Here is a 22291-nt window from a genome sequence, read left to right on the forward strand (position 1 = left end):
TCAGAGCTTTTAGGATTGCCTGACTATGGCATTTTAATGTGTTGCAGAAACGTATTAAAATAGCACTTGGCGTGTCACTGCCACTGTATTGCGCGCGTGCTACATTTATTCCAACTGCTTAGCCACTTGAAAAGATTCTAAAGCACCTCCAACCGTCCACTTTGCAATTCTCACAGGGCCAGGGCCAGGTCTTAGGGAAATTCCCTCGTGCACATTATTTGCGCATGAAGACGCAAAACCAGGCTACATAGTATAATGTCCAGAGTTAATTCAACTCTTAACAGATAATAATATTTGGTCCTCGTACTGTATTCATAGAGCGAGAACACGTAGCTTAGGCCACATACAGTTCGAGATTGAATTCATAATGTGTATAATTTCCTTTTCATCGTGAACTATGAGTGAAAATACTAAAAAAAAAGGCAAGGCGAGAATTCCCAGCAAGAAAATGCGTATTACTTCCCAAAGAAGAATTTTCCTTTTGTAGGCTACTTGCATTATAAAATGTTGTTTGCAGAGGCGTTTAAATACTGCGTTTGAGACGCATCAATGCACTCCAAATAGCCAAAAAAATGACCTTGGGCGGAAGGGAAACAAGTGGTTCCTGATAAACTTAACATCGCTTCAAACACCTGACCTGAAGTCGTCCTGACAAGATTCGCCGTCGTGTCTATGATATTAATGGGTTTCCCCGAGCGATATCGTCATGTTGTGCCCTTTTTTTCTTATCGCTGATAGTCCAAAAACCGGATTTACAGTACGACGGACCAAAGCCCAAATGAGAAATAAGATGAAGAAGAAGCATCCGGTGTCACCTCCGCTCTGTTAATTGATTCTAGCGGTAGCCAGCCGCGTAAAAACATTAGCCACCAACATAGTTACGGCGAGGGCACGTTCGTCTGGCGACTGCAAACACTGAGACAGACTAGTTTTTTACGGAAGAGGTTGCGGGAATTTCAGTCGGTTAATTTCCCCAGCGCTGTCGATTCATTCGCGGTTGTAATCTGTCTCCGGCACAATACATTTGGAACATGTAAACACGTTTAAAGTATGGCATGCAAATATGGTTTCTGCCAAAAAGGAGATGGTGATTGCAATGTTCCCGAGTTGCATATCCACTCTCGTTTACTTTCTCTGCGTCGCCGCTTGGTAAGTACTCCCAGCCGCGGTAACATGATAAAATTGAGCCTTATAATTTACCAGACCTTGTGATTTGCGCTTGAGTTAGCGGTTAAACAGCTGACGAGTATACCGGCAACATTATTCGCATGGGTAGGGGAAAACGCAAGAACAGCATCGATTCTTGCGCAGTTAAGTTAATGAGACATACCATAACAGGTTATATTCGCAATGGTATAATGCGTTTTTCTGAACCATCTTTCAGTGTAAGGAGAATCTCTGGACAGATAAAAAAGGAAGAGAAAACATATCCTGAAAATTTCACACGAATTCTAGATCGGCTTCTGGATGGATATGACAACAGGCTGCGACCCGGATTTGGAGGTATGCACCTTTCAAACTGTTGAATTTTTACTGGACTAAGCTGTTCATTTGTCCACTTCATACCCGTGCGTCCGACTGTTGCATACGAGAGGAAGCGTAGATTTTAAATTAAATCGAATAAATTAAGAACAAGAGAGATTAGAAAAAAACAATTCCGTGAACAGCCAGCAGATTGCTACATATAAAGATTGAATTGGTTTATAGATGCATCATTGCTGATTTGATTTGGATCGACAGTTTTAAAGCTACTGAGCGACGTGAAGCTCGTTTTACAGTTTAGAGTGCTCTTTCATAGAAATAATAATTAGCCTATTGATTAGCGAGCTGAAAGTGCGGCTATGACTGATGCATTGGAATGTAAAACAAGTTTAGTTATGTAACGAGGGAAAAGGGTTGTTAATGCACAGTTTGAAAGGTAGGGTAATGAAGATGCTTTTACGCGTGTACAAAATCATTCACGAGATGCCATTAAAAGGCAGCATGCGTCGCGGACCTGTTTTTTTTTTTTGTAGATACATGGTTGTCTTTCTGTTCCTGGAAAAAAATCCGTTATTTCTTAATATAACAGAAGGGCTCTGTAAAATAGCCTACCCGGCTGTTCGGTCTCCTCCTACTCCCAAATCGATTATATCCCCACGCGCTTCTAATGCCATAACTACATCTATTTGTATCTGTGTGCGAACGAGATGTAGGCTATTCACAGGGAGTTTGACATCGATGATGATGATGATGATGATGATGTTGTTGTTGTTGTGTGCTGTTGATGCTGATAATAATAATAATAATAATAATAATAATAATTGTCTCTCCAATATACACACCCACAGTCTGAGTACTGTCCAGGCACTGGCATTTGTTTGGGCGTTTTGGTTAATAGTTGGCTGTCCCTCATTGATTTGACAATAAGACTTCTGTTTTCTTTGCAAAGTGTTGGTATAGACCTGTAATAACACCAGCTGGCCTACAGGGATCTCGTTGCAAATAAAGTTAATGCGATTTCGCGTGAGCTGGGCTGGGGCTGGTTGCAGCTAAGGCCTCAAACGGGCGCGGGAAATGAACGCCTTCTCCCTTGTTCAGCTGTTGCATCTATTTAGGATGGCTGGAAGCTGAAAAAACTTATACAAGATCCCTAGAATTTAATAGCTGACGTGGAGTGGTCACAATGAGTCAGAAGCGACCTTTGAATTAAAAACGCAGTTTAGTCAATGATATCATATAAGGATGGACACATGCAAATTAAGAATACATTGTAATACTGGGGAGGAATTTCACTTCTTGAACCTGGATTTTCCAACTCTGTGTCTTACCATAGTGCACAAGTGAATTTTTATTAATTTACCTGAATCTAAAATGTTTCTTACTTTCGTACCATTTTAGTACAGTTTTGCTCTGGTGGTGGAGTTTCATCTTTGAAATGTGTCCCCTTGTACCTTTTTTTAGGCTATCATACTTTCTTAAGGATTTTATATGAGACCAGAGTAGCATGTAACCTCAGAGCACAAAATGTATGATTTTGTTGCTGCATCAGCACTGAAGAGAGAGTTAAGATGAGAAAGGTCTGCTATTTTTAGCACCTCTGTCCCATACATCACCTGCAGTTTGACTTGAGCGGGGCGGACCTGTGACAGGTTATAACAAGCCGCAGCAAATAGAATGGCGAATGATCTATAGGGAGGAGAGTGTGACTCCCGGGGGCCGTGCCTTAAAGTTCTTCTTCTGTTATTTCTTGTGGATGACAAGAAAAGATCAAGTGTAGTCAAAAACCACTTCTGTCGGTGTGTGTCTGTGTGTGTGTGTGTGTGTGTGTGTGCCACCCACGAGAGACTGGGAGTAGTGTGCCTTCACAGTCACGATGTGCGCGCTTTATATTATTTATTTAGCTGTGCTGGTTGTAGGATGCTGAACTTGAAAGGAAGGCACTCGTCTATAGTGATGACATCATGGAGAGGGGGCGGAGCTTATTCTCAGAGTAGATTTAGCTTCTACTGGAGCCATGCAATGCGGTCTTGCTTTTGTCATAAATTACATAGAGTTTGTTCTAAACTTCAAGGTGAAGTAGACCCAAGGCAGGACGTCCAATCAATGAATTTTAGTTGTTTTTTAACCAGATAACCAGATTGTGTCTTCATCTTGAACCTCTCTTAAGCATTTCTGTTCAACAGATTTCCCCTTTTTCAGTTGTTTGTGGTCTGTAAACTCAAAAATTTCTCCGCTCATTTGATTCACATCTCTATTTTCACCAGGTCCAGTGACAGAAGTTAAAACTGATATTTACGTGACAAGCTTTGGTCCTGTTTCGGATGTTGAAATGGTGAGTGTGTTTGGAAGCAATTGTAATTTGCATTTTAATGAACAGAATCTAAAAGCTGTTGTTCGGATGGTCAAATTGGATTTCATTTTCAACAGTGAAATTGCTGTGGATGATGTTTGTGTAATGTATATTTTAATTAAATTTCCTTATAAATGAATTAAAACCGTGAATAAAAATATTGTTCTATCTGTATGAGTAAAAATCTGTGACAATATATTCAACTGTTTAATTTCCATTTTCAAAGTTTTTCATTTTGCACTTGTTTTGTGTTTATTCTTTATTATATTGCATATTTTATGGATAGACTAAACTAGATGTACATCATATTCGTGTTCTGTCCTCTAGAAGTTGTTAAATTCAGTGTTTAAAAGAGTCATGCACATATTTGTTTTCCCCACCCAATTCCCTAGAATAATTGGGAATAATTATTGGGGATAATTGGCCAGCTTAATTAAATGTATTTATTCATGTGGATGCATGTTTCCCATAATGCACTGGAGTGAAGGCATCAAGTGCTGTGATTTTTTCCCCATTTTCAAAGCTGGAAATGTGTCAAACAGGAGTAAATGGGCTAATTAACAAATTATGAGCATACGATAATGATTGGGCTAATTAACAAATTAAGAGCATACACTAGAGTTCCAACTGGCAGGTGGTTGGCTCTAGAGGCAGAATCACCTACTGCACACTGAGAGAAAAAGAGTTTTACTTTCATACTGCAAACCTTTCTTGCAACTCATTCTATGTAAGTATTTTTTTTAATGCTGTAGACCTAAATCTCTAGAATTATTCAATGCTGGAGTAAAAGGTTTATATTGAATCGACATTCATCTTTTAAATGTTTTTACAAAATTAAGTTTTTTATTTTATTTTGGTGATTGCTGATCTCATCAAGCTGTGTTGGTCTAAATACTGTAGATACAAACAAACACGCTGGGTCATGAGTCAAAGAAGAAACACTGAATCCAGGCCTTAATGCCTCATGGGGAACATTGCCACATCAACAAAAGGCCTTACCCAGCCAGCCAACTGCTCAAATGGCTTACATCATGCTGCTGCAACATTGAATTTATGTTAATTATGCTAATTATGTCCCCTTATGTTCATGTGTGATACAGACAATATTCATAACATATAGCTCATAGGGAAGCATGTTAATCACAGCAGATATATTAGAATGGTACCTGGACAGGTGCGCTACCTGGGCAGGTGAAGGACAGGTGCATTTCATCATTTGTGGACTTCTGGCGTGTTGTCCCCTTTTCAGGAGTACACCATGGACGTCTTCTTCCGGCAGACCTGGGTGGACAGGAGGCTGCGGTACGAGGGCCCCATCGAGATCCTTCGGCTCAACAACCTGATGGTGACCAAGGTGTGGACCCCCGACACCTTCTTCAGGAACGGGAAGAAGTCGGTGGCGCACAACATGACCGCGCCCAACAAGCTGTTCCGCATCATGAAGAACGGCACCATCCTTTACACCATGAGGTACCTGCCAATCAACCAATCAACCAATCACACACACCACACGGCCAGTTAACCAATCAACTCTGCTTCAAGGCCTGCTTCGAAAGGCTGGTGTAGATACTTTAAAAGGAATGCGGGTTGGTGGTTCTGTGGGAAAAGAAAACCAGTGATTGTTTTTTGATTGTATGGATATAGCTGTCTCCATCAGGTAATATAATGATGAGAACATAATGATAATTTATTTATGATGAACAAAACAGTCAGGAAATGTTTTGTTGTTAAGAAAATGTTAAGCAAAAACAGATTCTATAGGCTAACCAGATGATCGTTCTTCACATTGAAAGTTGTGTCTCTATTTATGAGGCTGAAGCATTCGTAGTCTAATGCATTTATATCATAACGTCAAGAACATAATATTTGTGAAGAGGCATGATCTGTTCTGTCCTTGGGCGCACCTCTGCACGAATATCCCTAAACTGCAATACAGCAGCAAAAAGCCCCGTTACCAACAATAGCCTAGAATACGGAGGAGAAGAGGCGGAAAGAGTAGAGATGACTCAGGGGTTGCGGGTTCGATTCCTGGGTAGGGCTCTGTTCTCGTTCCCTCGAGCTTAGTACTTAACTTGGATTGTGTTAGTGCATATACGGCTGTATAAATGGATCGTACGCGTTTAACTCAACGCCTGACAAGCAGCAGCGACCTCCTCAGATAACATTATCTCTCTTGCACAAACGCACCCCCCCCCCCCCGCAGGCGTACTACTGTGAGCCTGCGGATTTCGGGCTTTATATGCCAGCGAATTTTTATCTGGCAGAGGTCGAGGAACGAGTTCACTGCAAAAATGACGTCCTCCGCCATTTTGAAAATGAAGAGGCCCCGCCTCCTGGGAGGCGGAAGCCCATTGGTCGATACACCTTTCCTCCATAATGCCTTGCAGTGACAGTAGTTTCTACTCTTTTGACAGAGTACAGCGAGGAAAGTTGCGTTGTGTTAAGCGCTGCTTTGGTCCAGCAGAAAATGAACTGCAGACATTTTTTAACGCGTCCATTATGGCGGTGGGTAGACGCTCTGACCAGTTGGCTGTCTGTGTGCCGACAGGCTGACCATCAGTGCCGAGTGCCCAATGAGGCTGGTGGACTTCCCCATGGACGGACACGCCTGCCCCCTGAAGTTCGGAAGCTGTGAGTGGGCGGAAACGCTTACTGCGCTTGAAGGAGTGCACCGTGTCTGCATGCGTGTGCTCGTGTGTGCACGCATGCGTGTGTTCGCATGTGTATGTATATGCTTGTGTGTGCACGTATATGCTTACGTGCTCATGTGTGGAGATCCGTGTTCATGCATGTTGGAGGTAAGCGTACATGCCTGTTGGCGAGGTGGGGGTGAGTAGTTCAGTTCGGTCCAGTTCTTTACCTGCTTGGTGTTTCTGCAGGACAGCCCAGCCAGATCAGTCTGTGATCCCATTGCGTTTCAATGATTTTTTCATGGTAAATACTAAAGTACTGATGTAAAAGTTTTGGTTTGGTGACTGGCTCTGTACAACCACCCAGGAGAGCACTGTGCCTGGCTTTTTAGCTCTCTGTGGTGGACTTTCCAATTTCCATATGGACAAATACACCGAACCGACAAGGCGGGAGGGAGGGAGGTTGGGGGCGTGGTCCGGGACTTAATTTTTGGTACGACGTTGACATTTCGCTCGGGTTAATGCGATCGCGTGCCAAAAAAGAAGAAAGAAAGAAAAAGAAAAAAAAAAAAACAGAAGAAGCGTGGAACAAAGAGGGGGGTTGCCGTCAGCGATAATAGCAGCGATGGCGGCGCCGCCGGCGGACGTGACGGGAGGGGAGGCCGGGGACGGCTCGTCCCACGAGCTTATCGCGGCGGCGCAGCTGAGCGAAGCCCGATAGCATCGCATCCAAGCGGCGGGGAAAAGAACCACGGCGGCTCGTTCTCCTCGCCCGCCCCTCGCCTGCCTTTCATCCTGACATTGTGGGAGAGAGAGAGAGAGAGAGACTGGGGGCTCTTTTAAATTTCTTACCCCCCCCCTGTAAGGAAGGGGTGGGGGGTGTATTTTGCAGGGTGCGCTCGCTGTGTCCAGCTAAATGCGTTCCCTCAGCCTCACGGTAGGCCAGACAGCACACTGAGCGCAGCTACAACTGGTTCGATGGAGCCGCTCTGTCTCGTTACCGTGTGTGCCCGATAGCCGCTACGTAGCGTGGAGGTAGTTTGCCCATGGGAAAGATGTTGGGGCTACCCCCTTATGGTTATACACTTTGTTGTACGTCGCTCTGGATAAGAGCGTCTGCCAAATGCCTGTAATGTAATGTAATGTACCCCACTTCCTGCTCAGATTTGTGTCACTCCATTTGCCTGCATCATCTCTGAACACATCTATGACTTACCTGAAGTCCCTGGAGATATGTCTGTATTTCACACTGTAATCAGCAGACATGTTTATGGCTCACCTGCAGTTATGTGTGTATATATCACAATCTCAGTAGAGTCCATATCTCACCTGCAGTGCGAACAGGTAAAACGTATTTTATGTGATTAATGTTACATTGGTCATTTGTTATTGATATACGAAAAGTGGTGATTTATCTCCACAAGTTTACTGAAACTTTGCCTGCAAAGGTTAAATATATAAAAGGAATAACAACTACATGTGAACATTTGAATGTTGAAATGTTACATGTTCAAAGAGCACATTGTGATTGTGGGGAAACTTGACAATCTATTAAATGTCTAACATTTATAATTCTGTCTGTAGTGAGTTACTGTTGTGACCACAGCAGAAAACCAGTACTTTACTGTTATAAGTAGAAAGGAAACTGGACACAGGAAGTACAGTGTCACATTACAGTGTACTTACATAGATTTCAGAGCCACTATAAAGTGTAAACTGGCTCTGAGTGTTCTTTGAAAACCTGTTTGAGGTGCGTTTCTCCAGAGAGAGCGGTGGATGGAGTTGAACTTCACCTCTGTGGACTGGAGGACATAATGCAGGAGCACTGTGAGCGCAGCAGGCAGACCGTGTTCCCGTCTCAGGACAAAGCAGCCGATCACCGCTGTTCGGTCCAGGGAGGAAAGAGGTTGAACGCTCCATTGTGTTCTCTCCTGACTGTGAAGCTCCTCAACTGGCCCATTAAACCGCTGCACTGCTGGATGTGTGCTTTAGAGTTATTGGGGTTGTTTCTGAAAGGATCTATTCCACCTGCAGGTCTTTTGCCATTGGAACACAGGAATACTGTCCGGGCTTTTTAAACCCCTGTGTCATCCTGGTTTAATTCTCCTCAGATTTAACACCTGTCTTCATTCTTCTCCCCTGATTAAACACCTGCGTCATCCTGTCTTCATTCCTCTCCTCCGATTGAACACCTGTGTCACCCTGTCTTCATTCTTCTCCGCTGATTAAACACCTGTGTCACCCTGTCCTCATTCTCCTCTTCATATTAAACACCTGTGCCATCCTGGTTTCATTCCTCTCCTCAGATGCATACCCAAAAACAGAGGTGATCTACACTTGGACCAAAGGACCCCAGAAGTCGGTGGAGGTGCCCACAGAGTCCTCCAGCCTGGTCCAGTACGACCTGATTGGCCAGACCGTCTCCAGTGAAACCGTGAAATCAATAACAGGTTCTCACCGCCGCCTGTCATCATGACCATGAATGAGCCTTTCGCGGTCGTCTGTTATCGATCCTGTCATAGCAGTTGAAGGCTTTGGTTTGGTCTGGAAGTAAATATTCTAGTGGTCCAGGGATGTAGGCATGGGCTAATTGATGTGTTCAGGTGCCAGCTGAAGTTACTTAGTTCCCACAATGGACCTGAATAAAATAGTACAGCGTTAATCAGTGTCTCTGACCTGGAGACACATTAGTGCTTAGGGGCTCCCAGAAGTGTGGTCACGAGGACATACCCCTAATTTCCCATGTCCTAGAACTTCTCCGACTTAGTTTAATACTGCACGTGTTGCCAGGCTAGTTGACTGTGATTGACAGGACAATTGATTATCCTATCAGCACAAATACAGGTTATCCCTCTCAGCCTCCCTTTGTCTGGGTACTGCTGAGCCTTACAAATGCACTTATGTACACTTTTCTGTGTACATAAAATCACGTATGATACAAGTGTGGGCCACGTTAATGTAAAAAATAAACATTTTTAGGAGTGAAAGGTAATGTGGTAAAAAATAGAGAATAGAGCACATTTTATACAATAAAAACAAAACATTTTGGGGTCTTTCAGTGAGATGAGGTATAGCATAGCGAGACAGAGAGGATCACCTCTGGCTTTAATCCTTTTAAATTAAAATGTTTAATAATTAGGTTGAGCTGCAAGATTAAAGGGGAATTGCATATCCCATGCACTGTGCATGCAACTGAGGTACTGCAGAAGTTGTGTGTCAGCCTAATTCATTTCCAAGCCCTATGAGGTAAAATGTATACTTGAATTTTATTGCGTGTTTAATATATACTTTTTTTATCTTCAAGTGCGGATTACGCGGATCTGAAATGCATAACATTTTATTCATGATACTTGCGTTTGCTATTTGCCGTTGCTTGCCTTTTTCGTGACTCGTATTTACGGGGCTGAATTTTACTTTACTACCGTTACAGGCGAATACGTGGTGATGACCGTGTACTTCCACCTGCGCCGGAAAATGGGCTATTTCATGATCCAGACGTACATCCCCTGCATTATGACCGTCATCCTCTCCCAGGTGTCCTTCTGGATAAACAAGGAGTCTGTCCCTGCAAGAACCGTGTTTGGTAGGTCACATTTACAGCTACTGTTTTATTTTAGTATGTAGATACATGTTCTTTCTTTGGTTCTTTCTTCATTTATTTAGTTCACCTGTATTTTAGCGAAGATAGCTTTGAGAGAATGTTATAATTTTGATAACGATATGACGAAAAGGTTATAATCATAACCGTTTATTTAATACACAATTTATTTAAGTACTATTGCATTAGATATGATTAAATGGAAAGCTGCTTTGTTAAAGTTCTGTTCATGTCTTTATCTTTACTGGCCAGATATAAATAAGCTTTATATTATGCATCTGACCAAATATCACCAAGATTCACAGGTGTCAATTCAGTAAAACAGGGCAGACTTCATCTGCAGCATGAGATTAAATGTGTCTCTCAGTTTACTGCTGAGGTTAATAATAATTAACCTCAGAACTGCATTGGCTGGGTCACATAGACCTAGCTGTGCGATGAGACGCATCCGTTAGCGACTGAATGCGCATGCATACAATCACGTTCATTTAGATGTGTGATAGTAGAAAATCCCGGCAAGGAGATTTTACCCCGCTGTTTTGAGATTTAACGGATCCATTTTTACGGATTTTACGCGCTGCGGTTCCGCCGTCGTCGGCGCACAAATGAGAGAGACGTTCCTCTCTGCTTAAGCCCCGCGCCGCGGTCACGACCTGGAAGACGGTCACGCGGAGACACGTATTCGCTCCCGCGCCTGTCTGCCACCTCTCGTGCCCAGCCGGCGTGGTGGTTTTTTTTTCTCGTCGCGGTCTCAGCGCGCCTCTCTCATCCCATTACAGCTGTATTCTGAGGCACCGACGTCACGGCCTCAGGCTTGAATTTAAAGTCAGAGCCCCCTCTGCTGGAGAAACGGAATATGGCATCAGAAATGAGCATCCGAGATCTGCTGTGTGATGAATAAATTGCCTTTGTGTGACGCAGAGAGCGGTTCCTCTCTGTCTCTCTCTGTGACCTTGTTTGTTCACAAAGCCAAAGTCGTTTTTGCATTGCTCTGTCATTACGAGAAGATTTATAATGTTTGTTTGGACTGACCAAAATAAATATATTTTTGTCAGCATGTGACAGTCACTTCCCTATCACTTGAAGTGAATTTAGATGCATGCGGGGGATGTTTCCAGCCCTAGTTATGTCTTGCTGTTTCTGGCTGCAAGCTGTGGAGTACTTAACACGGTGCCTGTGTTGTGGTTGTTTCTGGCACTGAACAGTAAGTCACGCTTTTGGCAGATTACTCGCCGTGGTGCTTGTGTTCCGGTTGTTTCTGGCTGTGAACAGTTAGTCACATAAGCGGCAGATCATTCGGGCTTTCTAAAGCCATTGTCAAGTCACAGTTAATAACTGATCAGCCATTGATGGAGTCACAGTGCAGACAGATGGACCATCGTTAGAGTTACAGTGAAAGACAGAATCATGCATATCTGACTGACGGGTGTAAGAGCAGCTGGGCTGATGAATTTGCTTTTGCGGGGTTATTTTCTTTTGCTGGGTTATTTGTGGGCCTGAAAAGGCCTGCTCAACCCAGCCACATTTACCAGTGAAGGAAACAGACCGGAGAATTCAATTAAACAACCCAACTGCTATTAAAGAAGTTAAAATTCACTATCATCCAACACAGCCATTTTTGTGTGATTATTTTACGGTTTGTGGATTAGCTACAGTATGAGAGGCTACAGTGTCTGGATAACTGCACTGGGTAAAACCTGGAACCGAACTTGGAACACGGACTGAAGTAAAAAGAGCTTTTCCGGGTTTTACTCAGGAATCCTGCTTCATGAAATACCTCACTGGATTCCCTGCAGAAGGAGCTATCCACTGGGATAAATGCCCCAAATGCCCTAAAGGGGGCACACTTCCAGGCCCTTAAACACATGATAGAGCCCTTTGTTGTTCAGCTCATAATGAAAACTCTGGTAGCAAGGTCATCACCTCTGAAAATAAATAAGTCTTTTGTGGAAACCAGCCAGGTCTGTGGGTTACAGGCACTGTTCTGGGCCAGGGAAGTGTATTTCACCTTTTATAGAGTATTTCACCTTTTATAGAGTATTTCACCTTTTATAGAGTATTTCACCTTTTATAGAGGAAGACGGGCCTGTAACCGAGGCGACGGGCCCGTAACTGTCAAGAACAAAATGTCCGAAGATAAAAAAGCAAACAGCACCCAATCGCAAATCTCTAGCTCACCTGCCGTTATGATTGGGGATGGCAAGGTTTCAAAAATATACTGGCTTTTTTTTTTTTTTTTTCCCCAGAAAGAAATATCGCCCGCGTGATATTTCGAAAACTATAATTTACATTTTATAGGCTTTTTAAGGCTCTCTCAGGCAGCTGAAGCGAAGGCCAGGGATCGCAGTTTTAAAGGTTAATTTGTTACTCTGACTCTCGCCGCCGCGCTCATTCAGATTTTCAACATCGTCGCTCCGCCTCTGTCACCTTGCCTGGAGATTCATTCGGGAGCGGCGTCTGTCGCGTCGCGACGCATCTGTGATTTAGGGGGCAGTGTCTCCGTAATGCTGTCTCGGAGGAGCATTAAGCCGTGTCTCTCCCTCGCATCCACGCTCGTGAAATATACCTGCGGATGATTCATGTCGGGTTCTCTCTCGTGGGCAGAGTCCTTGGCGCTTAAAAGGTATTGATTCAGTCGTGACAGATATGATGTTGTGTATTTTCAAAACCTGTTTTTCGTTTTTCCCCCATGCAAGGCCCTCAGGGGAACGATGCAAGCGTATTTCTGGAAGCGGGGCTCTATTGATTTTATAAAGAGAAGCGGCCCACAAGGATAATTAATGCAGCGTGGTTATAGCGCAGATTCTCTATGGTAACCGTGTAGCTATTTCAGCCCTTCTGATGCGCTGGGACAGACGTTACTAACCTTTATATTACTGAAAGGTTACGGGGACTGGGGGAGGGGGGGTACAAGAGCAGAGAGACTATCGCACAAGAGGTGGAAAATGGTGATTTAGTAACAAAATAAACACAAGGACAAAATTATCTCAGGAACAAAAATGAACACAGGTAACACAAGAACCTACACACTGCTGGAACTAACTGTCATGTGCAAACTTACGCCAAACTGACGGTCCACCCAACTAGGCATGCAACTCCAAAACTGAGCAACAAACGGGGGAACTGTGGCAACTTAGATACACAGACAACAAGCCACAGGTGCAAACAATGATTACTGCATGATTCAATAGTAGGAGCAGGGAAAATACAAAAAAAACATATCTGTCCTTTGCTGCCCTCTTGTGGCGAGCAGGAAGCGTGACACAGTTCAGATGAATTTTGCAGTCAGCTGCCGGTTTAAGCTGGTGAGTTGGCCATAATAAAATGCTCCAGTGAATCTGATTAAGAGCTGAATAACGGTAAGAATGAGAAGGGCCTGTGGCTCTACAGCCATGCTTCCCAGCCACCAGTCCGTGACTGCCGGTCCCCAGCAATTACCGTTAGTCAATGAAGTGCATGATGTTGCTGACCTGACTGTGTGTGGCGGTGCCGGTGACTTTGAGACTCAGATCTGCTGGTCGACAGGCTGAAAAAGTCTGGGAACCTCTGCTCTACAGGACTGAGGATGGAGACCTGGCACTAGGAGGACTAAGTGCAGATGGGGATAGCTTCTAGTGCTGTGTAGCATGATGTAAATCTATGACTTGCTCTGTGGTTCTAGGTTGGCGTAAGTTAATCAAGTAAATTGCACTTTCGTAAGTTGCTGTAGCTAAAAGAATCTGCCAAATGACCAAACTGTAAATTAAAAAAGAAAATTTCAAACTTACATTCTGTTTTTTAATGATGCTGCACATGGACTCACTGGACTGGAAATGTTGCTGAAATAATTAATAGGCATGAACTTATGTTCTCTTGCATTGTGCGGGATCTCTGGATAAGAACTTTTGCTTAATGAATGTGACTTCAACTTCTAGATATAAATTATGAGCTGTGCCCAAGGACAGCATATCCATTTTATTGGGGGAGAGGGGGGCTTATGAAAAGCCTCCAGGTCATTTATTTATGAAGCGACTCAAAGTCTGTGAACTTCTTCATCTTTCTCGGTTCCCCTGGAAACCAACACATTCCTAATTTGACAGTTCTGCTGGGACCCAGAGCACTGAACTGAACAACTAATGAAACACTTTGAAACAGTGGCTACTGTGAGCAGATTAGTATAAGACCAGCAGCCTGTTGTTAAAAAATACTATTCTTTTAATTTTCAGATGCAAATATAATCTGATTGCACATTTCCTTCAAAGTTGATCATAGTTTCCTGTAATATTTTTGGGCATTTGTTTGCGTCTAGACGCGGGTGTCCTGGCTAAGACAGCGTAGGTACATAGGTGTGAACACAAAGGAAATACTAGCACTGAAAGCTGGAACATTTGGCTGTTAGAGAATTGAATTTCGCAAATATTTTCGGCATATTCCAATGACAGATTGCATTGTAAATAAAAGCCGGCTTTACAAATTTATAAGAAGAAGAAGGTACTTTAAGAAGGATAACAATATAATTATATATTATGCAAGTATAAATGCAACTATTCCTTGTCAAATAGTACACTACTCAACAGCATAGAACGGTATGGTATGATATAAAAACGGAGACCTCTCTCTCTCTCTCAGGGATCACCACCGTGTTGACCATGACCACCCTGAGCATCAGCGCCCGCCACTCCCTGCCGAAGGTCTCCTACGCCACCGCCATGGACTGGTTCATTGCAGTCTGCTTCGCCTTCGTCTTCTCCGCCCTCATCGAGTTCGCCGCCGTCAACTACTTCACCAACGCCCAGGCCGAGCGCGCCCGGAGGAAGCAGCTCAAGGGCCCCCCGGCCCCCAAGGCCACGCCCGTGACAAAGGTCAGCGACCCGGAAGAAGTACTCCAGGTGAGCCTCCCGCCTCGTACTGCTCAGTGCACCAGCGGAGCTCACACACACTGCTGACTGAATCCCTGCTGACTGAATCCCTGCTGACTGGATCCCTGCTGACTGAATCTCTGCTGACTGGATCCCTGCTGACTGAATCTCTGCTGACTGAATCCCTGCAGACTGAATCTCTGCTGACTGAAACTCTGCTGACTGAATCCCTGCAGACTGAAACTCTGCTGACTGAATCCCTGCAGACTGAATCCCTGCTGACTGGATCCCTGCTGACTGAATCTCTGCTGACTGAATCCCTGCAGACTGAATCTCTGCTACCTGAATCCCTGCAGACTGAAACTCTGCTGACTGAATCCCTGCAGACTGAATCTCTGCTGACTGGATCCCTGCAGACTGAATCCCTGCAGACTGAATCTCTGCTGACTGAATCCCTGCTGACTGAACCCCTGCTGACTGGACCCCTGCTGACTGAATCCCTGCAGACTGAATCCCTGCAGACTGAATCTCTGCAGACTGAATCTCTGCGGACTGAATCCCTGCTGACTGAATCTCAATCCCTCCTAGCCAATGCCGCAGCCAACCAAACACCTGCCTACGGAGCAAAATAAAATCAACATGGCACAGACATGGTCATTTCTCCGATGGAAAAATTAAGAACGAATCACGTCATTTCATTAAAATACCGGATGGCACTGAGAACTATTGAGAATTGCAAAGGAACAGTTTAGGAACCCGATCAGTACAAGATTGGCGTTCAATGTACTCTTCAGTTTTTTTAAAGCGTCTGAAAAAGAAGAGCGCCTCTCTTTCAGGGGCTACATCTATGTTCTACGGTGTCCTGGAAACATGAAAGCGTTGGGGAACCTCGCCTGTTACTGCCCTGCTATATTCATATCTGGAGAAATATATAAGCGATTGAAACGCTGGCCTGTATTACAGCGCCTTATAATATAATATACTCCCTTGTTTTGTGGCTCCTCTGTGGCCTGCTAACTCATAAAATTCATGTTTTATTACTCGGATTAAGCAAGAATGATATTTTAGAACATTAGTCGCAAATGCTGAGGGACATTTGCGGAGATGTATAACTTAAAGTGCCTTTTTTCAGGCCGCGATGGCAACGGCTCGCTGGAGATTCCAGCCTTATTATCCCGGCCCCAGCTCCAAAAGCCCTATAAACTAACCCCACCGTGTCTCTCTCTGCAGGATGTGCTGTCTGGTTAAAGCCTGACTGCCAGTTAAGGCCGTATTCAAGGGTACAAACATGCCCAGGGCTCCCAATAATGGCACCGCACCGCAGCTGCATTTGAGGGTCACGTGTGCTCAATCAGCCAATCACAAGCGGCCAGTTAACTTTCTCTGTCTGTGTTGGAGGGACTTGTGTGAGAGCATGTAGTCCCTCCCAGCGTTACCCAGCAGCCACTGCTCTGAGACAAATCCTGTTATTGTGAGCGCAGAGCATTACCCAGCAGCCTTTGCTCTGCAGCAGCGTGCGAGATGTGTCCTCCCTACCCTTCCCCGTGGTGGCTGACGATCGGACGTGAATGTGCAGCCAAGGTCGTTCAACCCTCACAGCCAGAGGACCACATTACACAAGTGGAGAACTTATATTTATTGGGCTGTATGAGATATTACTGTAAAACTATTCATTATCAGCACAGGAATGCTCTGTTTTGTGTCGCAAAACCTTTGAACATCCTTTGCTTTATTGAAAAACCTTTCAACATCCTTTGCTTTATAGCAAAAACCTTTCAACATCCTTTGCTTTATAGCAAAACCTTTCAACATCCTTTGCTTTATAGCAAAACCTTTCAACATCCTTTGAAATGAACCTTTTAAAAGTGTTTAAAAAACTAACAAAGCTCTGTACAAAACTATGCTATGATAAGTGACTTGAGAACTATAAAGCTCGATATCTCAACACTTCTGTCTGCAGCTGGTCCCTTATAATTCCAAGCTCTCAAAATGTTAAAATTGGGGAAACGTAATATATATGAACTATTGGACCTTGGTATTGAAGTGCTTGGTCTAGTATGACCTCTCGTTTTGTGAAAGGGGGGCTGGCTGTTCTTAGCATCATTTCGACCCAGCAGATGTTTAAAGTTGAGCTGGTTGTCAGAGGTTGTTTTCTAATGGGCTGGCTTATGGGGGGTGGGGGTCAGTCCTTTGGCCAAAACCTTGCAGGACACATTCCGATGACCCTAATCCATCAAACAGGGGGGTTACAGATCACCACATTTGCTGGACGGCTTCCAGAGTTCTCAGCTGTTCCGGAAAGAGCTGCTGCGGGTGTGACTGTGGATGAGGGAGAAGTGAAAGTGCTCGTCTCCGCGGAAATGTCACGGCAACGGTCCGTTCAATTTGTAACTGTCGCAGCGAGGGCCTTCGAACAGCGGTCGCTCTGTTAATAAATGGCCGGACCCCTGTCATTGGCTCCCGGAAGCCTTGCGTTAGCAGTTCTGACGGTGCCGCTACAGTAAATCACTGTAAACGTGGCTGTGTTAATGCGTGCTCACACCTATTACTCTATTAGGATCAACAGTAAATGTATCACACAGTCCAGTTCCTTCTCTCTATCATTACCGATTATGCAAAATGAAAATGATGTCTTTGCACAACATGTACATTTTACAGTACACACCCTCTAATAAATTCTTGCTGATGGTGAAGGTTTTTCCAGTTCAGATAAGTTGCATGATACTTCAATATTGTCCTTGTATCAGCCACCGGCATAGCTTATTGATAGCGTGTCCGTTATTATCGAAATATATCAGTAAAACGTCCACTGACCAATACAAAGTATGCTTAAGTGTTTGTCTGACTTGTTCAAATGACTCTTTAAATGACTCTGTGGGTATTCACTGCAAGCATCATTTGAGATGATTATAAGGTTACCCTGCCCTTGCCAAGAGCATCGCTGTTGGATTTTAATGTTATGGCACATGGCAAAATGAATCTATTCATAGAACAAATCCTTAACCCCTGCTTAAGGCAAATTGCGTATGCAGTCCATGAATATTAAAACTTTAGATCTTCATTTTGTAAATAATATGTAAAACCCTTTGGGGAACCTTAGCCGTTCATTTAAGATGTCCCTTGTATAAAACATACATGAGTTGTGCTATATTAGTTGTGCATTTAATTACAAAGTAAAATGACACTTTTTATTTATATATTCAGTGTAGTCAAAGTGGTAATGAAAATATACCACATACTTGTAAGTATAGCCAGTACATAACAATACAGTACAGTTACCAATAGTTATGCTTAATAATGTAGCAATAACTGCAGTATACAGTACTTACATAAATAGGCCAGTTTATCCACAGAAGCTGGTTATAAGTAATATATTTGTATAATATGTACGATATAAACCCCCATACCAGCTGTGTTCATTGTGACCATTTGTGAAGTTTTCGTAATTTGTTTTCCCTTTTCTCTGTCTTAGAAACACATTTAAGAATGAGTAACCATGAACAAGACTGTCTTTAAGTATGTATATTGCATCTATTAATATGAATACTGGCTGTATAATAGCATTTTACCAACAATAATCTTGCTTTTAAAGCCCCCAACGCAAAATCTGAAATTTGTTTTTTTGAAATGATCACTTTTTTTAAAATAATTAATGTTAAAAAAGATTTTTTGTTTGTGTGGGGACTATGGATGTACATTCTCAGAACAACTGTGTCTTTTTTGACACATTTTCTGTCTAATATACACTTATTTTATTATTATTATTTTTTTTTTTACAAATTTTATATTTTCTAGGATTTTATTTTCTTATGAAATCCTCCGTGCCTGTTAGATGATAGCGTATGAAATGTTCAGTGGACACATCCAGGTTTTGCCCTCTCAAAGGGGGAACTCTGTGAAGTACAAATGTAATTAATCCGAGGCCTCGAGGGAAGTTAAAATGGATGGTGCTGGCGCGTGCGATAGCACCATCCTGATAAAATATAAACCACCTTCCCAGCTACAGAAACCGCATTCGCTTTAAAACCAGAACCCAAGAGGCCAAAGCTGTGCTAGCTCAACTTCAAAAATGACACAGAGGGTTGTGTTTAGTGCTGTCTAAATGTAACGCCTGGATTTAGGAGAAAGTGAAATATTTGAGACGTGTTTAAAACATTTTCCTCCTGGAAATATACACAATATAATTTAGTGGAAATTATTCCCATTCTGCCACAAAGTGATAAATAGGATCACTCCTACAAAACTAACATGCCATGTTAAAAGGTGTAGGTGTCAGAAACGTAATTATGATGTGTATGGGCAGGGATTATTTGCCTATTTGGCTGTGTGGGGCTCAGTGTGTGTTCATTAAAGGTGAAGTGGTTGATTCCTCTCTCTCTCTCTCTCTCTCTCTCTGCAGTGTCCGGACACCAACGGCAGCCTTCGCAAACGCGTGAACTACTCTCCCCTGACGGACCCTCGCGCCAGTCAACGGACCGACCCGGCGGGCGGCAGCAAGGCCGGACGGAACCGGCAGTCCCTGGTGGGCCACGCCCCCTCCGTCACCATGGGAACGGCGGCGGCCGCGGCGGAGGCGGCGACGGCGTCCGCCGTCCTGGCCCACTCCAGCCCGAACCCGTTCAGCCGGGTCGGCGCGGTCCACGTGCTGGCCTCCGTGAACACGCCCCCTGCTCCGCCCCCCTCCTCTCCGCTGTTGCCCGGGCAACCGCCGTCAAATTTGCACGCTGGCCCCTCCCCCTCCCTCCAGCACATGCCGCGGCCGGAGCCCACGCAGGTGGGCGGGGCCAAAGCCGACCCGGCCACGCCCGCACCGCCCGCCTCCTCCGGCTCGAGCGGGACCAGCAAAATCGACAAATACGCTCGCATTCTTTTCCCAGTGTCCTTTGGGGTTTTTAACATGGTCTACTGGGTGGTTTATCTGTCAAAGGACACCATGGAGCCTCAAGATGGTTGACTCTTCTTCACCCTGAATTTCTAAAAAAAACGAATCAACACAGAAAGGCAACCGTCGAAACAGTCTCAAGCACTGAACACACTCTAGACTGAGATTTAGGAGATTTGACAGAAGCCCTGTTATTGGATCTGAGAAACAAACAAACACACACACACACACACACACACACACACACACACACACACACACACGACAGTTCATTAACAAATGAAATGGTTATTATCTCAGTGACAATGTGTGGAAATGACTCCTTCAGGATACAGCAGTCCCTGAGAAACAAGCATGTAATGGGAATAAGAGAAACTTACTACATTCCAGATGTGTAATTGTTATTAATTACAGTAACCTCTGTGTTTTAATGGATGTATTTGGGTGTACGTCAAAAATGGCCATTTGTATTCCAGCAATATCATTTTTGGGTGGAAGGGTTTCAATGTGGAAAAACTACATCAAAACTGGTGTAATATCAACTTGACTTACAGACAGATGAGTTCATTTTATCTATGGTTTTGTAGAATGAATATATTATCTCCATAAGTGGAACATAAAATAAATACGGTTTCAGTGTACAGTCCTGTTGGAACATGTGCTGAATTTATATATGTTTGCTGGTTGTTAAAGCTGGAGCATAACACACACACACACACACACACACACATGTTCATATTGCTATACTTGTGAGGACTTCCCATTGACTTCATTCCGTAACCTCTAACCCTAACCCTAACCCTAGCCCTAACCCCAATCACTACATGCCTAACCTTAACCCAAACCTTAACCTAATTGTAACCCTAACCCTAACCCTAAGTCCTAACCCTAAAACAGCCTCTTGAACTTGTGGGGACCAGCAAAAGGTCCCCACCTTGCATAATTTTCCTGGCCTTGTCACTCTCTCAGACCCCAGAATGCACAGAAAGGTCAGGTAAGGAGTGCCAATCAGTGATTATCACTGTTTTGGGTGGGCGGAGTTTTGAGAACCCCGGGGATAGAAGCAGTGGAATAATCTGGAAGATATTTAAGAATACAGATCAGTACAGTCCATTGCCATACAGAATTAATAATAGTGTTGTTCTGTGAAATACAATGAGCATATCAACACATCTTGAAAAATGAGGCCCTGCACATTAACTTGGAGTAGTGAAAGAAAAACATTTTTTTTAAAACATTTTCCAAATGGTTTTATTCACTGCAATGTTGCGAGGTTGCTGGACTGGTTTAAAGTGATGAAACTGATGGGGTTCCCAGAGATCCAACCAGAAATCAATAACATGTTCTAAATCTATGCCAACTGGGGGCAAAGTTCATCTGTGTTATTGATAGAGTCAGCACCTGCTCCACACCCTCCCATGCCCTCCGATATAAATAAATAAATAAATAAAAAGTATTCCCTTTTGAAAAATGCGAAAACATCATGTGCAAGGGGCCGTTTCTGTTAAAGCTTAATTAGCTTAATTAGGATCCCTCGACAAAAAAAAAATAATAATCACCCTCATCAGTCATGATTTCAGTTGACAGGTGCAAAAGGATAATTACCGTTTTACACACGGGACTTCTTAATTTCGCCTTGAGCAGGCGTCACGTCAAGTGCTTGACATGATGGCGGTATATTCTGGAACATTTAGACACATTAAAATTTCCACAAAGCAAGAATTATTCACCGCACCTATTATGCAAATCGAGTCAATGAAATAGCCATGATTGCCATGCCTGAAATAGACCTTTATTAATCACGCGTTTCTACGAAGATTATTTAATGTGTTGATCAGTTTATGCGATTGCTTTATTCATGTCTATATATTATCAGATGAGAAGTTACAGAAATGCAATGTTTTCTAAAGCACGTTTTATTTTTATTTTTTTAACAGCTGTGACAACAATTTCTGGTCCCGCTGCAGATTTGTCATTAACTATAAGTGCTAAAGTAAGGATAGAGATCCAGATTCATCGATGATGCTACAGAATTAATGTATTGAGCTTTATGTCACAGGTCACAATTAATGTGATCAGTAAGGATAAAATACTGTGCTGACAGAATAATATATACTCTGTTGCATTTTAAAACACTGAATATTTTACTGTGGCCTGTAAAAAAAAATGGTTCAATTTACAAAACTAAAATAAATTAAGAGTTCCATCCACACCCGTGTCCGTGACACAATCTTCAAAGTAGGGGAAACTTTCAGAGCTAGAGTTTCATCAATATTTCATCATGCCCCTGTCTGGCGTTATAATTGTAATTATAATGGAGTTATTGTTCATCTTCTGCTCTGGAATGTTTTCACAGGGGACACTAGCGCGGGGATTGTTTTGATGTTTTATTTTTTGAATGATTTGATGTGGAGCACAGCTATATTCCAAGCTCCCTGTGTCAAACTGAGAAATGGATTTCAGAATTTTAGCGCAGAATAATCAGTCGACTCACTAGTGTGTACATTAATT

General features: G+C 43.3%; 2 protein-coding genes across 3 annotated transcripts in view; one reads left to right on the forward strand and one right to left on the reverse strand.

Annotated features, from left to right (window-relative positions):
- gabrb1 (gamma-aminobutyric acid type A receptor subunit beta1) overlaps positions 1–5140 on the reverse strand; it is a 56021-nt gene extending 50881 nt beyond the window's left edge. The window contains exon 1 of one of the 2 annotated variants that reach the window (XM_064334785.1): positions 4999–5140. In XM_064334785.1, coding sequence (XP_064190855.1) covers positions 4999–5040 — 42 coding nt within the window. In that variant the 5' untranslated portion in view covers positions 5041–5140. The remainder of the gene's footprint in view (positions 1–4998) is intronic. The other variant, XM_064334786.1, reaches the window with a different exon arrangement.
- On the forward strand, positions 601–20423 carry LOC135254538 (gamma-aminobutyric acid receptor subunit alpha-6-like). The gene is made up of 9 exons (XM_064334782.1): positions 601–1149; positions 1385–1503; positions 3747–3814; positions 5082–5302; positions 6381–6463; positions 8769–8912; positions 9893–10045; positions 14669–14928; positions 19298–20423. Exons 1-9 carry the CDS (start codon positions 1064–1066, stop codon positions 19850–19852), a joined length of 1689 nt encoding a protein of 562 aa, XP_064190852.1. The 5' UTR covers positions 601–1063; the 3' UTR covers positions 19853–20423.
- Positions 20424–22291: the final 1868 nt, after the last annotated feature.

The sequence above is a fragment of the Anguilla rostrata genome, chromosome 5, assembly GCF_018555375.3.
Source record: "Anguilla rostrata isolate EN2019 chromosome 5, ASM1855537v3, whole genome shotgun sequence".
NCBI lineage: Eukaryota > Metazoa > Chordata > Actinopteri > Anguilliformes > Anguillidae > Anguilla > Anguilla rostrata.

Excerpts from the sequence above, each read along its gene's own strand:
- LOC135254538 (XM_064334782.1), top strand. The coding sequence starts at position 1,064 with ATGGTTTCTGCCAAAAAGGAGATGGTGATTGCAATGTTCCCGAGTTGC. Across the intron at positions 1,150-1,384 it reads TTTCTCTGCGTCGCCGCTTG|TGTAAGGAGAATCTCTGGAC; the intron begins GTAAGTACTCCC and ends ACCATCTTTCAG. Across the intron at positions 8,913-9,892 it reads AACCGTGAAATCAATAACAG|GCGAATACGTGGTGATGACC; the intron begins GTTCTCACCGCC and ends CTACCGTTACAG.